Source organism: Oncorhynchus gorbuscha, linkage group LG23, assembly GCF_021184085.1.
Source record: "Oncorhynchus gorbuscha isolate QuinsamMale2020 ecotype Even-year linkage group LG23, OgorEven_v1.0, whole genome shotgun sequence".
NCBI lineage: Eukaryota > Metazoa > Chordata > Actinopteri > Salmoniformes > Salmonidae > Oncorhynchus > Oncorhynchus gorbuscha.
Genome location: NC_060195.1, coordinates 42,652,360 through 42,674,692, shown reverse-complemented (window position 1 = coordinate 42,674,692; position 22,333 = coordinate 42,652,360). Strand labels below are relative to the sequence as shown.

Below are 22,333 nucleotides of genomic sequence, written 5' to 3'. Positions count from 1 at the left end.
TGGGTTCCCTATAAGAATGGACAGAGAGATGGGCCTTTGTGTTAATCTTATCATTTTTCTCCAATGCCAAATCAGTGTTTCTTGTTTGCAACAAAACTGTCCATGTTTGCAAATAATTAAATCTGTGATTTCATTAGGAATCTGAGCATGGTACTTTCAAAAGTTTGGCCTACCTTTCCACGCCAGACAGAGTAGTCCTACCAATGCAGAAAACTGTAAGCGTTAACTGCTTGCTACTCTTCTTCCCAACAAGAGGTCACAAGTGTTTCTCTAAAAGCTGTCTGTGTTTAATCATATTTTACTGCACAGAAGGTGAATGGCTTAATCAAATGATAGAATACTTCTCAAGCAAAGTCATTTTTTTGTTTCCTCAGCTAGAGGTTGTAGTTCAGCCTCTGAATGTTAACGAAACAATGATATCCCCATATGTATCGGAGTCACGTCTTTCCCGGGTATTTTACATCTTGTTTGTAGTATAAAGCATCAAAAGGACATAAAGCTCTGTTATAGATAACTTTATATATTAGGATCCATTTCTTTTTCTTCCAAGTCTAAAGCTGATAAGCCTGTGCTTTTTGCCATTTTCTTTAATAAAAGGTAGGCAGGCCTATGGCTCTCATACCCCCTCAATTCGAGTCTTGGTTTTAACTTAACAGCCATTCACTGACACAGCAATTGACCAACAAATATATGGATATAGCAGCCTGTAGCTTCATTTCCTCTGTCAAACAGGTAGGCCTACCTCTTATTTCTAAAATAGGAAGAAATAGGCTCCAACACAAAGCCCTCTTGTTGTTAGCAAAGTCGGAATAAAATGAAGACTGTTGAAATGAATTATGCCTACTCAAATTTGCCTACTGTCATCACAATGAGCTGTCCATGTCCGATTGATTGCTTTCAGTTTCAGCACCACAACGTAAGTTACTCGAATCTGGCTTATTGTGAGGTAAATAACTCAGATAAATAGGCCGACATCATGGGCAAAAAAAATCAGTTATAGAAGCAGAAAGCTATCAAAGTTAACCTCTGGTCCTCCTTCTCACTTAACGCTCTCCTTCTCAAACTGAACAGAACATAGGCTATAGGGTAGTCCGCGCGCAAGATATTGCATTTTTTGGACTAGGCCTAATAAATATAAAAATCAGAAGAAGATTTTACTCCCATCGTAGCCCTACACAGCACAGCCAATGTTAAACAGCAAACAAAAAGTTGAACAGGCAGAGAGGCTCAGGGTTGTAATATCCATTGCAGTGTGTGATGCAGCCTAGTTTAATAAATACCATCCCAGCAGCTATCTTTGAAATATAACTTTGCTCTGTGCATGCCCCTTGTAGCCTATGGATCATTTGATTGAGACCACACTAAATAGCCTATAGGCACACTTGATATTGAGTGCCCAGCTGAGAATCAGAGATGAGGGGTGGCATCGGACACACATGCCTAGTAAGCAACTAATTCAAAATGAGATTTAATAAATTACAAATTACATGACCCTCCCATGGATTAGATTTTTTTTTTTTTTTTTAACTAAACCTTCCCCTTCACTGAAATTGAAAAAGCATGACCGTTCCCCATTTTTCCTGCAGTTACAGATCTAGAAAAGATACTATGTATGTCAATGTTCTTTTTTTGCATTTTAGCTAGCCCTAAGCCTTTATCTAACCTTAATGCAATTCTCCTAACCTTCTACGTTAATTATCCTAAACTGCACTCTCCTAACCTGCTACGAAAGGTACATTTTGACATAAACTGATCTCTACATCGTGTCAAAACCCATGATCTAGCCTATACTGCCCTCTGCTGCATATACAACATATACAACATTCTAAAAATGATCTTATTTATTTATGTACAGTTGGAAATGTAGCCTTGATGTAGGCATTTTCCTTGTTCCTGGATTAAAAGTGCACTAAACATTTTTACATCCCCCTACTCCTTATGGAATAACATTATTTTGGACCGTATACAGTCTGGTTTACAAGTTGCAATGAATTTAGCCCCTAAAATGCATCGCAACCAATAGTGGACACTGCTCCGTGCTTTGATTGTTCAAGAAAAAATGTATCATGATTACAGATTGATATTGACTTCCGTCATAGAAATGACACTCCACTGCACCACAATGACAACGAGAGCCACTATTTTAATACAGGCACAGAAACAGCAGCTGGACAATAATTATATCAGCTAGTTCAGTGAGGACTGCTTGCGAGTGGCATATGATCCCCTCAGTATAGCAGAGCCATGCTCAAAAGAGGGGGCAATATGACAGAGGCAACAGAGAATCCGTTCGCTTCGCTGCATTATTCCAATGTTTACCTCACCATACTGGCACTGTTCTGCTTCAAGCTCTTTATTAAGATAAGCCTCAACTGCCTCTCCTACTTTTACATCATCAGAGGGAACCGCAAGGAGGCAGCCAGGATATCTGCAGAGTTCTACGATTTTGGTCAAGGACACAGTGAGTACACACATCTCTCTATTACATTGATCCATTGTCCCCCAAAAAATGGAACATTGGACTACTGACTATATTCAAATGATTATGCTATTTATATTTGCCATTGCATTTTGCCTTGTAACCTGAAGAGTTCATATTTAGGAAGAAATTAACTTATGGAATGGAAGGGTCTCTTGTTTTATGATTAGGCTACACACTGAATACTGAGAATAACGCATATACTCACTTTATTGACCTTAACGTGAAAAGTACCTGAAACGTGTCTGTGTATACACAGTACATACTGGTCAGTTCAATTTCTACCCTGCTGTATTAATAGAACTGGACCACGCGGTGCCTTCCCACCCCCTTTGCCCTAGTTTCCATTCCTGACTGTCGTGTACTATTGCTCCCGAAAACCCTTCTCCTTATGCAGGGTTTTCAGCGGTTACATTCGGCCACATTTGGCTCCATGAGAACTACAATTCCGACGCTGTCTTTTAACGTTTAAAAAAAGTCAATAATCATCGCTTCAAAACAGTTTTCGAAATCAGCGAGCAATTATCTTTCAATTAAAAAAGTCATACTTACTGTAGAAGTTGTGCACAGATCCGCAAGCTGTGTTGTCCTCCAGTTGACCAACTACATTTCCTCCCTGTTCCGCTTACACACAGGTGTTCAGAGCACGCTAGATAGCTAACTAGAACAGGGTGATATTGTACCCCCTAGCTCGATTGTCCATTGTTTGTAATCTATATGTGCTTTATGTATTGATTTGTTGTTACTAAAAAAATATATATAAAAAATAAAAAATAAACATACAAAAAATACAAAAAAAAGCTAACTAGAACAGGTGGCCGTCTGTTTTTCCATCTGGCTTCCGTAAACAAGTGATGTAACATGGAGATATGGCTGTGTGGGAACACTAACCCTAACCAAAAAAAATAAAAAATAACACTAACCCTAATGAAGATATTTAGAAATGTAACCTTTTGTCTTTAGAAAATTATTTTGCGCTGATGAAAGATTTTATTTATAATTTATTTTACTAGGCAAGAGAGTTAAGAACAAAATTGTATTTTACAGTGACAGCCTACCCCAGCCAAACCCAGACAATTCTTGGCCAATTCCACAACACCCTATAGGACTCCCAAATCACAGCTTGGATGTGATTCAGCCTGGATTTGAACCAGGGACTTTAGTGACATGTCTTGCAGTGCCTTAGACCGCTGCGCCACTCGGGAGCACAAGATACATTCCTTATGTTTCCAAAAACGTACCACAAGTGTTGCGTGTTAATGTTTAGAGCAAGCTTCAAGGCTCTTAACAAAACTCCCCCAGTCAGAAGATACTATCGTCAATAGGGGCTAAAGCAGACCAAAACAACACTTAAACTTCTCAGTGTCAGTGCCAGACAGTGTGCCAACATGCTTGGTCCATGGAAAGGTAGCACCAATGCAGCAAACAGCAACACAAAGTAAAATATTGTTGTGCATCATTAAAGGTCAGTGATGTAGTTCACAGAACAAGTTTTGTTTCTGACTTACAGTGGCTTGGTCTTTGATTGCTACATCAAGCAGGTTATTTCAAGATAACTTGAACCGAGAGTCAAGCGATTTTACGGCTATTCCCAGTGTAGACATATTGGCTCAGTATATATTCATCCCACGATTGGACTGCATGGAACTTTAGTACTTTACCTCAAACTAAGAGAAATAGAATACAACATTTTCAGCAGTGTTATAGATCTGTGATATGGAGGGAGGCAACAATGATGACGCAGTCTGGAACACATCTGGCGTTATTCTGGATATTGACCCAGGTGTATGCATTTGCCCAGTGAAATGGAATCATTCATCAAAACTGTAAGACTGTAAGTTGTTATGAGTGACATAAGCATTTATTTTTGCTGCAGGGTCCTGGGCAGACCGCTCACCCTTACATGATGCTGCATGCCAAGGTCGTCTCTTCGCCCTGAGGAATCTCCTTTTACAGGTGAGCCAAAGGTAATCCAATTCAGTTCAGTGTGTAGACCCACTTACCTTCTGCAATGTACTATGGTCGTGTTCTGCTGCTCCCACAGGGCCACAATGTAAATGTGGTCACTATAGACCATGTGAGTCCTCTCCACGAGGCCTGCTTTGGAGACCATGTAGCATGTGCCAGAGCTCTGATCGCTGCAGGAGCCAATGTGAGTCACTGAAGAAGATACAGTTATAATCAAGAATACTATATTTTTTACGAAACAATAATAATTATTAGTAAATAATGAATTAAGAAATGTGTCAATAAGGCTTCTGAAAATACTTCTTGTTCTCTGTAACTTGTTATTTTTCCTCTGCCCCAAAATGGTGCCATGTTATTCAGCTGAGCGGTCAGAGTTAACATGAGACTCTGTGCAGGTGAACGTCACCACCATTGACGGGGTAACTCCCCTGTTCAACGCATGCTCAGTGGGTAGTGTATCATGTGCAGAGGTCCTCCTGGAGAACGGGGCCAAACCCGAGGCGCTGGTATTTCAGCCCTCGCCCATTCACGAAGCCAGCAGTAAAGGTATGCTCAGTACCTGTATCACTCCAACATCCTTATCTCAATTCATCTAGTACAAACCTTGAAGTATGCTTCACGGACCTTTGGGCTGTATTCTAACTTGGGATTGAGGCAAATACATTAAACTTAAACATCTGAATCAAAATGTCACCGATCAGAGTACATATTTGATGTAACAGTGCATGTTTGAGATACACAAACATAATTCAAGTCAGAGTATGTCCCATAATGCTTAGAGGATATTACGGGTGCAGACATAATTAGCTAAGACACCCACCGCAGTAATCGGAAAGACGATCCTAATGACTCCTATGTATGTGCCCATTGTGGGCAGGCAGCAGTGAGTGTGTGGAGACTCTAGTCAGATGGGGAGCAGATGTGGACTTTGAAATTCCTCACCTGGGAACGCCCCTCTACACCGCCTGTGTCTCTCAGGAGATAGAGTGTGTCCGGAGGCTGCTGAGGGAAGGTGAGGCACATGCACCTCTTCTCTGCCAAAGCACCATAGCATGATGAGAGGAGGAGTGAAAACTAGTGGTAAGATTATTACTGTCTCCCAAAGTAGTGAAATGTACAGTACATGTATAACACTCTCACTATGCAGTAGTAGCTTGGCCTTGGTGGGATAACTCGGAACATCTTCTCTTTTCTACACCACTAATATGTTGCACCCACCTGCATAAAAGTGTACACAAGTCTAAATACATCATGTTATACCAGCTATAGAGTACTCAAATCCTGTAACTGAATGACCAAGGACTATTAAATGTGTATTAAATCCATAGTATGCTTACCTTGGTTTCCCTCCACACAGGAGCAAATGTACAGAAAGGTATATATATGGAATCTCCCTTACATGCTGCTGCTGAAAAGGACTGCACAGCCATTGTTAAGCTGCTGTTGGACTTTGGGGCAGATATCAACGCCAGGAACATGGAGTTCCAGAGACCTGTGGAGGCCGCTCCCCCCAGCAGCCTGACAGAGGGGTTCCTTTTGGTCTATGAGGGTAAGTTCTATAGTCTTATCCAGTCATCTTTTGAAATCTGTAAATTCCTATATCCAAAGTCTCGTAGTGTTTTTGCTTTATTTCCCAAGTCCAACTAGCTTTCCATTATATTATTTAAACAAAACCATCATGATATGTTTTTTCCTTTTTTCAGCCACGCCCCAACCACTGAGTCAGCTGTGTCGCCAGCGCATACGAGACTGTGTGGGCCGCGACAGGTTTCACCTCATCAACCATCTACCCCTGCCCAATCCCCTCAAGAACTACCTCCAGTACAGATGATAACCAGAGAACGTCACAATTTCATATTCTGTGGTGGTGGCTTCTTCCATGTGTCAATCATTCATGGGAACTCAACAGCCTGCAATGGTTGAAGGAGCACTTTTGACACAACTGGCACTTTAAGGAATGACATACATGCTTGATTTAGCTTGTACTTGATTTTAGTGTGGTTCACAAGATCAAATGCTCAAATTTGGGATTGGAGCAATGACCAACAACCATGGTTTGCTATGAACATTTTCAAGGGAGAGATTCATGTAAATCCAGAGCTCAATTGTAAAACACACTTAGAAATGAGTGCCTCTTTTCACTATTTAGTCAATAAAAATGGCTGGCACATATGCTCATACATGTACAATAGCACAATTTAAAGTGCATGTGTTTTATGGAAACATTTGCTTAATTTTGATTATTACACTATAGTGGTTTATCACCTTGTTCTATGATTTACGTTAGACCTATGTATCGGCAAAACTTGAAATTCACCAAAATCCTTACCATTATGGAGAACAATTCACTCATGCATTCATATCCTCCAAAATATAGATATACATTTGCTTGCTTGGTGTGTTTTATTATGTGCAATATCATTGTCTGAGCTGCAAGCTATTATCTTATTAAAACGCTTTGAATTCAAGGTTACAGTTTGCATTTCGCAAGTCTTTCAAAAGCAAGCTGATTTCAGTGCGTGGCAACATTTTCCATTCCCAGTGGGTTGCAACAATGTACCTTCCCGTGAAAACATTCACTTTCCCGAGAGAAAGGAGAAGCAGGGCCGTTGCCATAGAACTGTTGATCAACGTGAAATCTATCATATCATATGGGCTAGTAAAGCAGGTTAACTTAGCTAGCTCGTTTACCAAAACAAGACTCAGTATTTTATAGCAACAACTTTAGCTAAATACTGAATAGGAAAAGTAACAGCAACAGTAAATAATATTTTCGTGTCATGTCATAAGCATGTGGCTGGTTCATAGAAGCTACAGCTGATTGGCTAGCTAACAATGACTTATGCACAGCCTACCGAAAACGACAGAATTGCCACGAGAAGTTCTCAGGTGGCTGCAAGGCCTGGATTTGTCATTTCCTCCAAAGAATATGCTCAAGTGAGTGTACATTTAGTTGCATTTTTTTCCCACAAACATTTTACAGTAAGGACTTCACTGTAGGCTATTCTTCAATTCTACTCACTTTTCCTTTTTTAGAGTCATGTGAATCATCCATCTGGAGCAAAGTCGTATGTTTCAGGGTGATTGAGGTGCATCAGACAGACACTCGCTGATTACAAATGAAAAGGCCAGGAGATGCAGCCGTTTGGTGTGTATTTGTGAGAGATGCCTCTGACTTGCCTCTGACACGATAGCTCTAATAAAAGTACCTCTACACCTCTATGAACTAATTAAAGCACATCCGTTCTTAATAACTATCATGGAAGGTATCTAGTTATTCACTAGTCCATTACACTTACAGTAAGTAGCTCAATCATTAGTATTTGCTCTAAAATTACAATTTCAACTGGTTACCAGCAGGTGGCGGTGCTGTGACTGGTTTAAAATCATGGGCAAGAGAGCTTGAAAATCAAAGCATGACCAACGGCAGTTTTGAAAAATGCATGCTGTATTATAGCTCCGTGCTATTTATTAACATTACAGTTATAACATACAAAGCTTTTAATAAAATAATATGAATAGGACATTTGTCAGCCTCTCTTGTCTTTCTGCCAATTCCCTAATTTCATTTTCGAGTGTCAAGTCTCGTTACTACAGTATATTTTAGTGCTAAGAATATGCCTAGTGCATCTATCTCAACCATGTTGATTTATGACTACCCAGATAACACATTTGGTTCCTTGGGAGTTGTTGGAACAAAGCCATACGTTTCTTGACAGGTAAAATGTTTTCTAAACATTCTGAGAACAATCGTGAAAGTTTTGCCTGTTCTGGGAACGTTTTGGAGGTTCGGAGAACGCTTTACTCTGGTTCCTTGAAAGCTTTGTTGGGAGGTTTTATTAACACTCTGAATATGGAAATTATAGGTTGTTTGTAGGTTAAATAACTCCAAGCACAGATAGGACACACATTTCCTTACACATTAATCATGCAAACACACATTTTCTATTGTGCATCAGTGAAACAGCATCAGTGAAATTTTAACATATAATGTTCTGTACTCGAATCATAGAATTCCGCTAGTCCCCTAGTCAACTGCACCACCAGGATGGAGCTCACAACTGACTGTTTTTTATGCTTACAAAGCTATTACTTTTAGTCTATTCAAACAAACACCTTTTCAAAGGAAACAAGCACTCATTAAGATCAGGTGTGGTCAATTAGTGTGCGCAGCCAACACATCTGAGCACACTTAACAAGATAGAGGATAGAGATAGTTTTGATGATGCTGAAAATGGAATGTATATGTTTTTTTTTTAAACATTCTCAGAACTTTCTCTGAACATTACTAAAGTTTTCTTATGGTTTATATGGAAAGTTTTCTTAACATTCTCATAACAATTTGAGAACATGACTTTAAATAGAACCGTGAGGAAAAACTGTTATGCTGAAATACAAAAATTCTCACAGAACTACATTGTTTCTTAACATTCTCTGAACCATTTGAGAACATTCGGAATGTCAAACCATTTGGAGAACGTTCCCAGAACGTTACAAAAAATTGAAATGAATAGTAACCATGTTTGAACTTGTAGCCTAGGGTTCAGGAAAAATGTTGAGTTTTAGAAATGCATTTCACACAATTCTACACAATGACTCCAGACTTCAGCAGAATCTTTTTTTTAATACCTCACAAATTATCAAAATGACAGGCTACATTTACACTGACAAACTTAGAATCTGGGATCCTTGTCTTGAATCCATTGTGTGCTTTGTTTGCACAGCTTATACAACGGGCTATATCGGTCCGCTAATACAGGCAAGGCAGGCACGCTATTTAGTCAGAATTAGGCGGCCTCCTATGGCGGCAGACTGAAGAGACAGACATTTTCTGAACTGAACTGACCAAGACGCACCTCCAACAACACATAAAACCTCACATAATTCAGCCCAATGACAATTTCTCTCAACCAGTGGCATATGGGCTTTTTGGGTGAGCGCTGATGCCGCCCTGTGATCAATAGTGCCCACTTTGTCAAGGGCAGAGGCGCAAAACATGTTGCTTGTTCATTCCCAGAGCTCTAGGGTGCTGTTGGAGAGAGGCATAAATCATGTAGCAGATATAGTATATGGTAGAACGAGTATGTGCCCTTTTCTGTAGCCTACAGGCTGGAGATAAAATGTATGATAATGTAATGAGACAGGCATTTTTTTAATATAATGCAGGTTTCTCCAATCAAATAGCCTAACCTAAATGGTGCCCAATCAAATGTCATGATGTCATGACCAATGGTTTCAAGTTTGTATGAGCTGATTCAAGCAAAAAATTAAATACTTATGCGTTTCCCGCTGTGTAAACACATTGCAAATAGGCTCAGGATAACTCCTGATAAAGTGGGGTAGCTGATATTCAGAGCTTAAATAGCCAAATTGATTAGTTACAGGAATCAGGACTAATAAAGCCAATGCAACAGCCTGTTTTACAAAAGTAGTGCACTGTGCCTTTACTACTCCTGTATTTAGGGCTGGTCCTCGCCATTCTGCTGCCCTAGATGATACAAAAATATTTTTGTCCCCACAAAACTAGAATAGTCTCAGTAAGCAAAATGACATTGAAGATAGGTTCGGAATGAAAGGTGAAAGACGTCTTTTGCAGACGTTGAAATCAGGTTAATTTTCGGTTCTGAATGAAAGTTGAAAATATGTATTTTCCATTCATTGAAAATACATATTTTCCGGACAATTAAAAAATACATATGTTGAAATCAGGGTCATTTTCGGTTCTGAATGAAAGTTGAAAAGACAGCCATGTCTATAGTTCAACCAAAACAAGGCCGATTCAGATGAATTCTGAACCAAACACAGAGGTCTATGTTTGGGACAAATCAAGGCTGGTCTAGACTGGACCAAAAATCAACGTGCGGGGAAATCAAGGCTGGTCTGGACAGGAACAAAAAAAAATATGTCCAAAAGACTTTGGCTTCAGTCCGCGCTTACTGGGGTGTAGCCTACTGGTGTTGGCCTGCAATGGAATTTTATGAATGCCCATCCATGTGTTAGGCCCACCATTTGTAAAAAAGAAAGCACCCTCAGCACTCCTACTTTCCACAGCTATGAACAGAACCATGCTTCTAGTTATTAGGACGGTATTTTATTTACACAACTGTTTCGTTGATTGGAACTGATCTGCTATTTCAACTGCCAGAGCTGGTGTCTGCTTATATCAACTGACTATAGACTTGTTACAATTGTATTTCAAATGTGCCATTTAGCAGATGCTTTCAAACCTTTGTTAGGTCAGCTAATATGCCTGCTTACTGTTGGCATTGCATCATCATAACGATTTTCATTGCATCAAGACTGTGTCACAGCAATTGCCATAAACTGTCAACTGTCATGACATCTGCTGTCATTGTATGACAGCATTTTGTAGAGTACAAAGTTTAAAGTAAAACTAAATCTCACCGCAGCCTGCACCACTTGATGCTCAATTTACAATTGAGCTGTAAACTTATTTTTATGGATGACAGCCTGATACATTTTTTTGTCTGTGTGCCCAGCCCTTCATGTGGTCTGTGAAGCCTGTGGTTTAGCAAATAGGATAATGCTCTGGTAGTCTGGTCCCTCAGGCTTGACACCCATCTATCTGGCTAGAGACCTCCTGGAGATAATGTGAAGAAAGGGAGAGACTGCATACTGTGATATACACTGAGTGTACAAAACATTAGGAACACCATGACATAGACTGACCAGGTAAATCCAGGTGGAAGATATGATCCCTTATTGATGTAATTTGTTAAATCCACTTCAATCAGGGTAGATGAAGGGGAGGAGACAGGTAAATTAAGGATTTTTAGACATGGATTGTGTATGTGTACCATTCAGAGGGTGAATGGGCAAGACAAAGATTTAAGGGCCTTTGAACGGGGTATCGTAGTAGGTGCCAGGCGCACCGGTTTGACTGTGTCAAGAACTGCAACGCTGCTGGGGTTTTTCCGCTCATCATTTTCCCGTGTGTATGAAGAACAGTGGTGTAATGTACTTAAGTAAAAAAATACTTTAAGTAGTTTTTTGTAGTATCTGTACTTTACTTTACTATTTATATTTTTTCCACCTTTTACTTTAACTTCACTACATTACTAAAGAAAATAATGTCAACAACAAAAAAACAAGAAAATTGTGCCGTCTGGTTTGCTTAATATAAGGAATTTGAAACGGTTTACACTTTTACTTTTACTTTTACTTTTGATACTTAAGTACATTTTAGCAATTCCATTTATGTTTGATACTTAAGTATATTTTAAACCAAATACTTTCATACTTTTACTCAAGTAATATTTTACTCACTTTTACTTGAGTCATTTTCTATGAAGTTAGCTTTACTTTTACTCAAGTATGACAATTGAGTACTTTTTTCCACCACTGATCAAGAATGGTCAACCACCCAAAGGACATCCAGCCAATGTGACACAACTGTGGGAAGCAATGGAGTCAACATAGGCCAGCATCCTTGTGGAATGCTTTCGAAAACCTTGTAGAGTCCGTGCCCCGATGAATTGAGGTCGAGGGCAAAAGGGGGTGCAACTCAATATTCATGTTTTGTACACACAGTGTATGTGTTACCATTTTCCCAATGAAAATGTATACATTTTCAGATTTGATGCATTAACTGTACATAGCTTAGTGTGTTTATTGCACCAATGTTTCTGGTAAAGCGAAAGGTCAACATTTTGCTACAATATACTGGCAAGCCTTATATTTTTTCTTTGAACATTGAGGCTATTTGATATCCAGCATCTGCTTAAAGACGTCGGATATGCATGTGGTCTTTTACCCTTTCGCCCACAGATGTCTATCGACAAATCATATGCAAACTACTAGCAGCATTTCTTAAGTGTCAGCTGCATGTTAGTTGATATGCAGCAAACATGAGTCATACTAAATAACTCCCCATAGTGGTTTTGTGGTGTCTTTCCCTAAAAGGAAACATAAATTCTCTCTCCATGGCTTCATTCAAACAACCCCCGTCTTGTTACCATGGTTGTCAAAGAGAACCAAAGCCCTATTCAAGTATTAACCTCCTCACTGGTGTTCTGTAAACTTTAACCTCTTGAATATGTCAGATTCTGTTGATTTCTCTCAGCTCAACTGGGCGTGAACACACATTAGCACTTAACACTGAACACTCACTTGGCTTGTTCGGTTGCCCAGTGATTTGTATTGGAATTGCTGGGTTTTCGAGGTTGAGCAAATAATACAGTAGATTTCAATGGAGAGAGAAAAATGGCACTGTACAAACACATTTTGAGAACTTTTTTTAATGTGTTCATCTGAAACGAGTAGGAATAAACCATAATGATGAATAGAGCAAGTGGCTGAGGTTACAGAGGAGCTGTTTTTATTTATTCCATACCTGTTCATCTTTCCTATTGAACAATATCTGGGGCTGGTTGCCATGGCAACTTGTGAGCACATAGAGCACAAACTGGAGAGCAACCAGGGACAGTAATAAGCTTACTGTGAGCTTCTTTGGCTCCCTCTGTTTGTGATGAGCAACAAACGCTGGCATATAATTTCAAATGAACGCACGTACACAAACACATTCACGCACACACTCACACACTGACACACACAAACACACGCACACTCTTACACATCACTTCATACAGGGCTTGGCAGTGCCAGCCAACTGACGATGGATGCGTACTGCCTAGATGCCCTCATGGAGAGTTTCGCCATCTGCCGTTTTTTCTCTCTTTTTCCATCCATCGATACCGACAGTGCTAAACAGGAGTGGATGAGAGGGAGGGAAGTGGGCATGAGGAGGGGGGAGGTCAGCCCCCTCATTGATAGCACAGACAGGAACATGACTAGCCAGGGTGGTATTGCGGGGGCTTGCGAGCTGAGGATTCCCTCAGAAAAGATGGCAACCCCCAACAGCAAATCTCCCAGCCCTATTAGCCCTATTAGCAAAGCAGCCACGGCAGGCCTGTGTGTGTGAGGCAATGGTATCAAAGCCAATGGTGGGGCGCTTTGTGTGTGTGTGTGTGTGTGTGTGTGTGTGTGTGTGTGTGTGTGTGTGTGTGTGTGTGTGTGTGTGTGTGTGTGTGTGTGTGTGTGTGTGTGTGTGTGTGTGTGTGTGTGTGTGTGTGTGTGTGTGTGTGTGTTTCACCTTTATTTAACCAGGTAGGCAAGTTGAGAACAAGTTCTCATTTACAATTGCGACCTGGCCAAGATAAAGCAAAGCAGTTCGACAGATACAACGACACAGAGTTACACATGGAGTAAAACAAACATACAGTCAATAATACAGTATAAACAAGTCTATATACAATGTGAGCAAATGAGGTGAGAAGGGAGGTAAAGGCAAAAAAGGCCATGGTGGCAAAGTAAATACAATATAGCAAGTAAAACACTGGAATGGTAGTTTTGCAATGGAAGAATGTGCAAAGTAGACAAAAATAATGGGGTGCAAAGGAGCAAAATAAATAAATTAAATACAGTTGGGAAAGAGGTAGTTGTTTGGACTAAATTATAGGTGGGCTATGTACAGGTGCAGTAATCTGTAAGATGACAGTTGGTGCTTAAAGCTAGTGAGGGAGATAAGTGTTTCCAGTTTCAGAGATTTTTGCAGTTTGTTCCAGTCACTGGCAGCAGAGAACTGGAAGGAGAGGCGGCCAAAGAAAGAATTGGTTTTGGGGGTGACCAGAGAGATATACCTGCTGGAGCGTGTGCTACAGGTGGGAGATGCTATGGTGACCAGCGAGCTGAGATAAGGGGGGACTTTACCTAGCAGGGTCTTGTAGATGACATGGAGCCAGTGGGTTTGGCGACGAGTATGAAGCGAGGGCCAGCCAACGAGAGCGTACAGGTCGCAATGGTGGGTAGTATATGGGGCTTTGGTGACAAAACGGATTGCACTGTGATAGACTGCATCCAATTTGTTGAGTAGGGTATTGGAGGCTATTTTTTAAATGACATCACCAAAGTCGAGGATTGGTAGGATGGTCAGTTTTACAAGGGTATGTTTGGCAGCATGAGTGAAGGATGCTTTGTTGCGAAATAGGAAGCCAATTCTAGATTTAACTTTGGATTGGAGATGTTTGATATGGGTCTGGAAGGAGATTTTACAGTCTAACCAGACACCTAAGTATTTGTAGTTGTCCACGTATTCTAAGTCAGAGCCGTCCAGAGTAGTGATGTTGGACAGGCGGGTAGGTGCAGGTAGCGATCGGTTGAAGTGCATGGATTTAGTTTTACTTGTATTTAAGAGCAATTGGAGGCCACGGAAGGAGAGTTGTATGGCATTGAAGCTTGCCTGGAGGGTTGTTAACACAGTGTCCAAAGAAGGGCCGGAAGTATACAGAATGGTGTCGTCTGCGTAGAGGTCTATCAGGGACTCACCAGCAGCAAGAGCGACCTCATTGATGTATACAGAGAAGAGAGTCAGTCCAAGAATTGAACCCTGTGGCACTCCCATAGAGACTGCCAGAGGTCCGGACAGCAGATTCTCCGATTTGACACACTGAACTCTATCAGAGAAGTAGTTGGTGAACCAGGCGAGGCAATCATTTGAGAAACCAAGGCTGTCGAGTCTGCCGATGAGGATGTGGTGGTTGACAGAATCGAAAGCCTTGGCCAGATCAATGAATACGGCTGCACAGTAATGTTTCTTATCGATGGCGGTTAAGATATCGTTTAGGACCTTGAGCGTGGCTGAGGTGCACCCATGACCAGCTCTGAAACCAGATTGCATAGCAGAGAAGGTATGGTTAGATCCGAAATGGTCGGTAATCTGTTTGTTGACTTGGCTTTCGAAGACCTTAGAAAGGCATGGTAGGATAGATATAGGTCTGTAGCAGTTTGGGTCAAGAGTGTCCCCCCCTTTGAAGAGGGGGATGACCGCAGCTGCTTTCCAATCTTTGGGAATCTCAGACGACACGAAAGAGAGGTTGAAAAGGCTAGTAATAGGGGTGGCAACAATTTCGGCAGATAATTTTAGAAAGAAAGGGTCCAGATTGTCTAGCCCGGCTGATTTGTAGGGGTCCAGATTTTTCAGCTCTTTCAGAACATCAGCAGAATGGATTTGGGAGAAGGAGAAATGGGGAAGGCTTGGGCGAGTTGCTGTTGGGGGTGCAGTGCTGTTGACCGGGGTAGGAGTAGTCAGGTGGAAAGCATGGCCAGCCGTAGAAAAATGCTTATTGAAATTCTCAATTATGGTGGATTTATCAGTTCCTATCTTCAGTGCAGTGGGCAGCTGGGAGGAGGTGTTCTTATTCTCCATGGACTTTACAGTGTCCCAGAACTTTTTTGAGTTAGTGTTGCAGGAAGCAAATTTCTGCTTGAAAAAGCTAGCCTTGGCTTTTCTAACTGCCTGTGTATAACGGTTTCTAGCTTCCCTGAATAGCTGCATATCACGGGGGCTGTTCGATGCTAATGCAGAACGCCATAGGATGTTTTTGTGTTGGTTAAGGGCAGTCAGGTCTGGGGAGAACCAAGGGCTATATCTGTTCCTGGTTCTAAATTTCTTGAATGGGGCATGTTTATTTAAGATGGTTAGGAAGGCATTTAAAAAAATATCCAGGCATCCTCTACTGACGGGATGAGATCAATATCCTTCCAGGATACCCCGGCCAGGTCGATTAGAAAGGCCTGCTCGCTGAAGTGTTTCAGGGAGCGTTTTACAGTGATGAGTGGAGGTCGTTTGACCGCTGACCCATTACGGATGCAGGCAATGAGGCAGTGATCGCTGAGATCTTGGTTGAAGACAGCAGAGGTGTATTTAGAGGGGAAGTTGGTTAGGATGATATCTATGAGGGTGCCCGTGTTTAAGGCTTTGGGGGGGTACCTGGTAGGTTCATTGATAATTTGAGTGAGATTGAGGGCATCAAGTTTAGATTGTAGGATGGCTGGGGTGTTAAGCATGTTCCAGTTTAGGTCGCCTAGCAGCACGAGCTCTGAAGATAGATGGGGGGCAATCAGTTCACATGTAAGTCGCTTTGGATAAAAGCGTCTGCTAAATGGCATATATTATTATTATTATTATTATTATTATATGGTGTCCAGAGCACAGCTGGGGGCAGAGGGTGGTCTATAGCAGGCGGCAACGGTGACAGACTTGTTTTTAGAGAGGTGGATTTTTAGAAGTAGAAGTTCAAATTGTTTGGGTACAGACCTGGATAGTAGGACAGAACTCTGCAGGCTATCTTTGCAGTAGATTGCAACACCGCCCCCTTTGGCAGTTCTATCTTGTCTGAAAATGCTGTAATTTGGAATTAAAATTTCAGAATTTTTGGTGGTCTTCCTAAACCAGGATTCAGACACAGCTAGAACATCCGGGTTGGCAGAGAGTGCTAAAGCAGTAAATAGAACAAACTTAGGGAGGAGGCTTCTTATGTTAACATGCATGAAACCAAGGCTATTACGGTTACAGAAGTCATCAAAAGAGAGCGCCTGGGGAATAGGAGTGGAGCTAGGCATTGCAGGGCCTGGATTCACCTCTACATCGCCAGAGGAACATAGGAGGAGAAGAATAAGGGTACGGCTAAAAGCAATAAGAATTGGTCGTCTATAACGTCTGGAACAGAGAGTAAAAGGAGGTTTCTGGGGGCGATAAAATAGCATCAAGGTATAATGTACAGACAAAGGTATGGTAGGATGTGAATACAGTGGATGTAAACCTAGGTATTGAATGATGAAGAGGGAGATATTGTCTCTAGAAACATCATTGAAACCAGGAGATGTCATTGCATGTGTGGGTGGTGGAACTAATAAATTGGATAATGTATAGTGAGCAGGACTAGAGGCTCTACAGTGAAATAAGCCAATAAACACTAACCAGAACAGCAATGGACAAGACATATTGACATTAAGGAGAGGCATCCTTAGTCGAGTGATCAAAAGAGTCCAGAGATTGGAGTGGTTGGTTTCGGGGTCAAGGCGATTTAGACAGCTAGCCAGGACGTGTGTGTGTGTGTGTGTGTGTGTGTGTGTGTGTGTGTGTGTGTGTGTGTGTGTGTGTGTGTGTGTGTGTGTGTGTGTGTGTGTGTGTGTGTGTGTGTGTGTGTGTGTGTGTGTGTGTGTGTGTGTGTGTGTGTGTGTGTGTGTGTGTGTGTGTGTGTGTGTGTGTGTGTGTATTTATATATGCTAATATAGTGTTCCATTATTGTGTGGGCAATGAACCACACTTGCTTATTTACATATTTTATTACATTTGGTAAGAACAACATGCATTCAGGACTAATTAGCTGTCAGCTACTTCACTGTACATGCTAAATTCTCATAAGGCTGGCTCAAATACATTTCCCCTTTTTCCTGAGGTAAAAATGTAAACAGAAATTACCAAACTGTCAATGACAGTCCAATGAAAAAGTAATGTAGTGGGAGGACACTGCTTTGCCCCAAATGGCACCCTATTCCCAATACAGTCCCTGGTCAAAAGTAGTGCACTATAAAGGGTAATATGGTGACATTTGGAATGTAAACTGAATTTCAGCTATCTTGTGACATTTAGTGGCAGCCTCCCACCACTCTATTGCCACTGTATCTAACCTTAGATAACTCCATGTTAGTAATGCCTTCTGACAGGACCCCATACACACACTGTAACACCAGGCCCTAAATTGATCCCTTTTTATTCTCTCTATAGAAGTTAAATATAGCATATCATTGTGAAAAGACAGTGGAGCAGATGTACTCCCCATTTAACCTATACTTGGATAGATATGAGTGGAATATAACCACAATGAAATACAGAGATACTGCAATTGTGTCACGCCTTGGTCATTGTATTTTGTGTTTTTGTTATATGTTTGGGTATGCCAGGGTGTGACATGGGTTTATATGTTGTGTTTCGTATTGGGGTTTGTATTAATTGGGATTGTGTATGATTAGAGGTGTGTCTAGTTAGGCTTGGCTGCCTGAGGCGATTCTCAATTGGAGTCAGGTGATTCTCGTTGTCTCGGATTGGGAACCGTATTTAGGTAGCCTGAGTTTCGCTTTGTATTTTGTGGGTGTTTGTTCCTGTCTCTGTGTAGTGTTCACCAGATAGGCTGTAATAGGTTTCACGTTCCGTTTGTTGTTTTTGTATTTATTCAGTTATTTCATGTACCGCGATTATCTTCATTAAAGTCATGAGTAACCTACACGCTGCATTTCGGTCTGACTCTCTTCTTACAACAGATGAACGACGTTACAGAAACACCCACCACCACTCACAGACCGAGCAGCGTGTGAACTGGCAGGAGCTAAAGGACGACGTTATGGACAGCAGAAGCATGGAGTATACTACGTGGGAAGAAATCGACAGGTGGGCGGCCGACCTAGAGCGAGTGCAGGAGCCCGCCTGGGATTCGCTTCAGCAGTGCGAAGAGGGCTACAGGCGAATCGAGTCAAAGAAAAAGACATGCCGGAAAAACCGAGAGGCGCTGGTTTAAACAGGCAGCGACAGCTGGAGCAGCAAAGGGAGGATGAATTATTTGGAGAATGGACATGGGAAGACGTGTTGGATGGTAAAGGTTGTTACACTTGGGAGGAAATATTGGCCGGAAGAGATCGCCTCCCATGGGAACAGGTGGAGGCACTAAGGAGAGCAGAGGCAGCGGGAGATAGGAGCCGACGATACGAGGGAACACAGTTGGCAAGGAAACCGGAAAATCAGCCCCAAAAAATTATTGGGGGGGGCTAGAAGGGAGAATAGTTATGCCAGGTAGGAGACCTGCGCATACTCCCTGTGCTCACCGTTGGGCTAGAGAGACCGGGCAGGCACCGTGTTATGCTATGGAGCGCACTGTGTTTTCAGTGCGGGAGCATAGCCCGGTGCGGCACATACCAGCTCTTCCTATTGGCCGGGCTAGAGTGGGCATCGAGCCAGGTAAGCTTGGGCAGGCTCGGTGCTCAAGAGCTCCAGTGCGCCTGCACGGTCCGGTCTATCCAGAGCCACCTCTACACACCAGTCCTCCGGTAGCAGCTCCCCGCACCATGCTTCCTGTGCGTGTCCTCGATCCAGTACCACCAGTTCCAGCACCACGCAGCAGGCCTCCAGTGCGCCTCGCCTGTTCAGCGCAGCCAGCACTTTTCTCCTCTCCTGCGCTGTTGGAGTCTCCCGCCTGTTTAGCGCAGCCAGAGCTTTTCTCCTCTCCTGCGCTGCCGGAGTCTCCCGCCTGTTCAGCGCAGCCAGCGCTTTTCTCCTCTCCTGCGCTGTTGGAGTCTCCCGCCTGTTTAGCACAGCCAGAGCCTTTCTCCTCTCCTGCGCTGCCGGAGTCTCTAGTCTGCCCAGCGCCGCCAGTGCTCCCAGTCGGCCCAGCGCCGCCAGTGCTCCCAGTCGGCCCAGCGCGGCCAGTGCTCCCAGTCTGCCCAGCGCCGCCAGTGCTCCCAGTCTGCCCAGCGCGGCCAGTGCTCCCAGTCGGCCCAGCGCCGCCAGTGCTCCCAGTCTGCCCAGCGCTGCCAGTGCTCCCAGTCTGCCCAGCGCGGCCAGTGCTCCCAGTCTGCCCAGCGCCGCCAGTGCTCCCAGTCTGCCCAGCGCGGCCAGTGCTCCCAGTCTGCCCAGCGCGGCCAGTGCTCCCTGTCTGCCCAGAGCGGCCAGTGCTCCCAGTCTGCCCAGCGCGGCCAGTGCTCCCAGTCTGCCCAGCTCCGCCAGTGCTCCCAGTCTGCCCAGCGCCGCCAGTGCTCCCAGTCTGCCCAGTGCTCCCAGTCTGCCCAACGCTGCCAGTCTGCCCAGCGCCGCCAGCGCCGCCAGTCTGCCCAGTGCCACCAGTTTGCTCAATGCCGCCAGTCTGCCCAGCGCCGCCAGTCGGTCCAGCGTCGCCAGTCTGCCTGGATCCGCCAGAAGTGCGAGTCTGCCAAGATCTTCTAGATCGGCCAGACAACCTGAATCATCCAGTTCCACCAGCCAGCCAGGATTTACCGGAGCCTACTACCTGCCTGAGCTTCCTCTCAGTACTGAGCTTCCTCTCAGTACTGGGCTTCCTCTCAGTACTGGGCTGCCTCTCAGTACCAGGCTTCCCCTCAGTACCGGGCTTCCCCTCAGTACCGGGCTTCCCCTCTGTACCGGGCTTCCCCTCAGTACCAGGCTGCTTCTGTCCCGAGCTGCCCCTCAGTCAAGGGCTGCCCCTCTGTCCCGGGCTGCCCCTCTGTCCTGAGATGCCCCTCTGTCCCGAGCTGCCCCTCTGTCCCGAGCTGCCCCTCTGTCACGAGCTGCTCCTCAGTTATGTGGGGATCTGGGTAAGGACTATTAGGCCATGGTCGGCGAGGAAGTGGATTATCCCAGGACGCGAAGGGGAGGAAATAGGACATTAATGGAGTGGGGTCCACGTCCCGAGCCAGAACCGCCACCATGGACAGACGCCCACCCGGACCCTCCCTATGCTCTTGAGGTGCGTCTGGGAGTCCGCACCTTAGGGGTGGGGGGTTCTGTCACGCCTTGGTCATTGTATTTTGTGTTTTTGTTATATGTTTGGGTAGGCCAGGGTGTGACATGGGTTTATATGTTGTGTTTCGTATTGGGGTTTGTATTAATTGGGATTGTGTATGATTAGGGGTGTGTCTAGTTAGGCTTGGCTGCCTGAGGCGATTCTCAATTGGAGTCAGGTGATTCTCGTTGTCTCGGATTGGGAACCGTATTTAGGTAGCCTGAGTTTCGCTTTGTATTTTGTGGGTGTTTGTTCCGGTCTCTGTGTAGTGTTCACCAGATAGGCTGTAATAGGTTTCACGTTCCGTTTGTTGTTTTTGTATTTATTCAGTTATTTCATGTACCGCGATTATCTTCATTAAAGTCATGAGTAACCTACACGCTGCATTTCGGTCTGACTCTCTTCTTACAACAGACGAACGACGTTACAAATTGTTTGTTTGTTTTCTTTGAAATTTCATCAGAAATGTGAACAAATATATGAATATGTTGTTAGAGTATTTAAATAAATTTTCCCAATCATTGACCAATGGTTTGAATTTCACTCATAGAACATTCACAGAAGGTGTCTTTTTTCCCGAATGTGTCAAGCTACTAGGATCTATCACGCCCTGGTCTTAGTATTTTGTGTTTTCTTTATTATTTTGGTCAGGCCAGGGTGTGACATGGGTTAATTATGTGGTGTGTTTTGTCTTGTTTTTTTTGTTGTAGGTATTGGGATTGTGGTATTGGGATTGTGGTATAGTGGGGTTATCTCGAAAAGTCTATGGTTGCCTGAAGTGGGTCTCAATCAGAGGCAGGTGTTTATCGTTGTCTGATTGGGAACCATATTTAGGCAGCCGTATTCTTTGAGTGTTTCGTGGGTGATTGTTCCTGTCTCTGTGTTTGTTTGCACCAGAGAGGCTGTTTAGGTTTTCACGTTTGTTGTTTTGTATTGTTCATGTTTTCATCTTTATTAAAGATGTATACAAATAACCACGCTGCATTTTGGTCCGCCTCTCCTTCGCCGAAAGAAAGCCTTAACAGATCGCTGATTTAGGATCAGTTTTGCCTTTTAGATCACCACGAATTAGACTACACGGACAGTGGGACTGATCTTTATACACCTTTCGAACCAAGACGAAAAGCCTGTAGTTTAATTTCCGCCAACCCGAGGTAGTCACGATTGCAGTAATATACTGTACGTAAAAGTCACGCTAACGTCTCAGTATAAGCATCTGTTTTCATCTTACTGGCTTTTGGCACGCAATAAATCAGGAACATTCTATTGTTGTTGTCCCGACATTAAACTTGTCCTAAGTATAAACACATAAACTGTATGACATGCTCTATTTTTTCACACAGAAAACCCCCCTTCTCTGTTTCAAAATGTGTTTAGAACAAGCCAGGCAACTAAAAGCTATTTTCTACACAATGTTTTGGTTCATTGCTATCTTGTTAGCTACAGATGAAGGACATTCATTCGATCACCCTGTTGCAGAATAACTATCCTTCAATGCAGGAAATGTAAAACGCGTAGTGTATTTGAGGTTTAAAAA

At 43.1% G+C, this 22,333-nt stretch overlaps 1 protein-coding gene and 1 long non-coding RNA gene across 2 annotated transcripts in view; one reads left to right on the top strand and one right to left on the bottom strand.

The window, feature by feature from the left end:
- The window catches only part of LOC124011535, a 40,877-nt gene extending 37,579 nt beyond the window's left edge, over positions 1-3,298 (bottom strand). The window contains exon 1 of the long non-coding RNA XR_006834594.1: positions 3,032-3,298. This is a non-coding gene — a long non-coding RNA (uncharacterized LOC124011535). The remainder of the gene's footprint in view (positions 1-3,031) is intronic.
- Positions 2,148-6,920, top strand: LOC124011534 (ankyrin repeat and SOCS box protein 5-like). Its single transcript, XM_046324992.1, has 7 exons — positions 2,148-2,461; positions 4,356-4,435; positions 4,524-4,631; positions 4,843-4,993; positions 5,325-5,459; positions 5,805-5,996; positions 6,151-6,920. The coding sequence occupies exons 1-7, from the start codon at positions 2,245-2,247 to the stop codon at positions 6,276-6,278; spliced, it is 1,011 nt and encodes a 336-aa protein (XP_046180948.1). The 5' UTR covers positions 2,148-2,244; the 3' UTR covers positions 6,279-6,920.
- Positions 6,921-22,333: the final 15,413 nt, after the last annotated feature.

Excerpts from the sequence above, each read along its gene's own strand:
- LOC124011534 (XM_046324992.1), top strand. The coding sequence starts at position 2,245 with ATGCTCAAAAGAGGGGGCAATATGACAGAGGCAACAGAGAATCCGTTC. Across the intron at positions 5,460-5,804 it reads CCGGAGGCTGCTGAGGGAAG|GAGCAAATGTACAGAAAGGT; the intron begins GTGAGGCACATG and ends CCCTCCACACAG. Across the intron at positions 5,997-6,150 it reads GTTCCTTTTGGTCTATGAGG|CCACGCCCCAACCACTGAGT; the intron begins GTAAGTTCTATA and ends TCCTTTTTTCAG.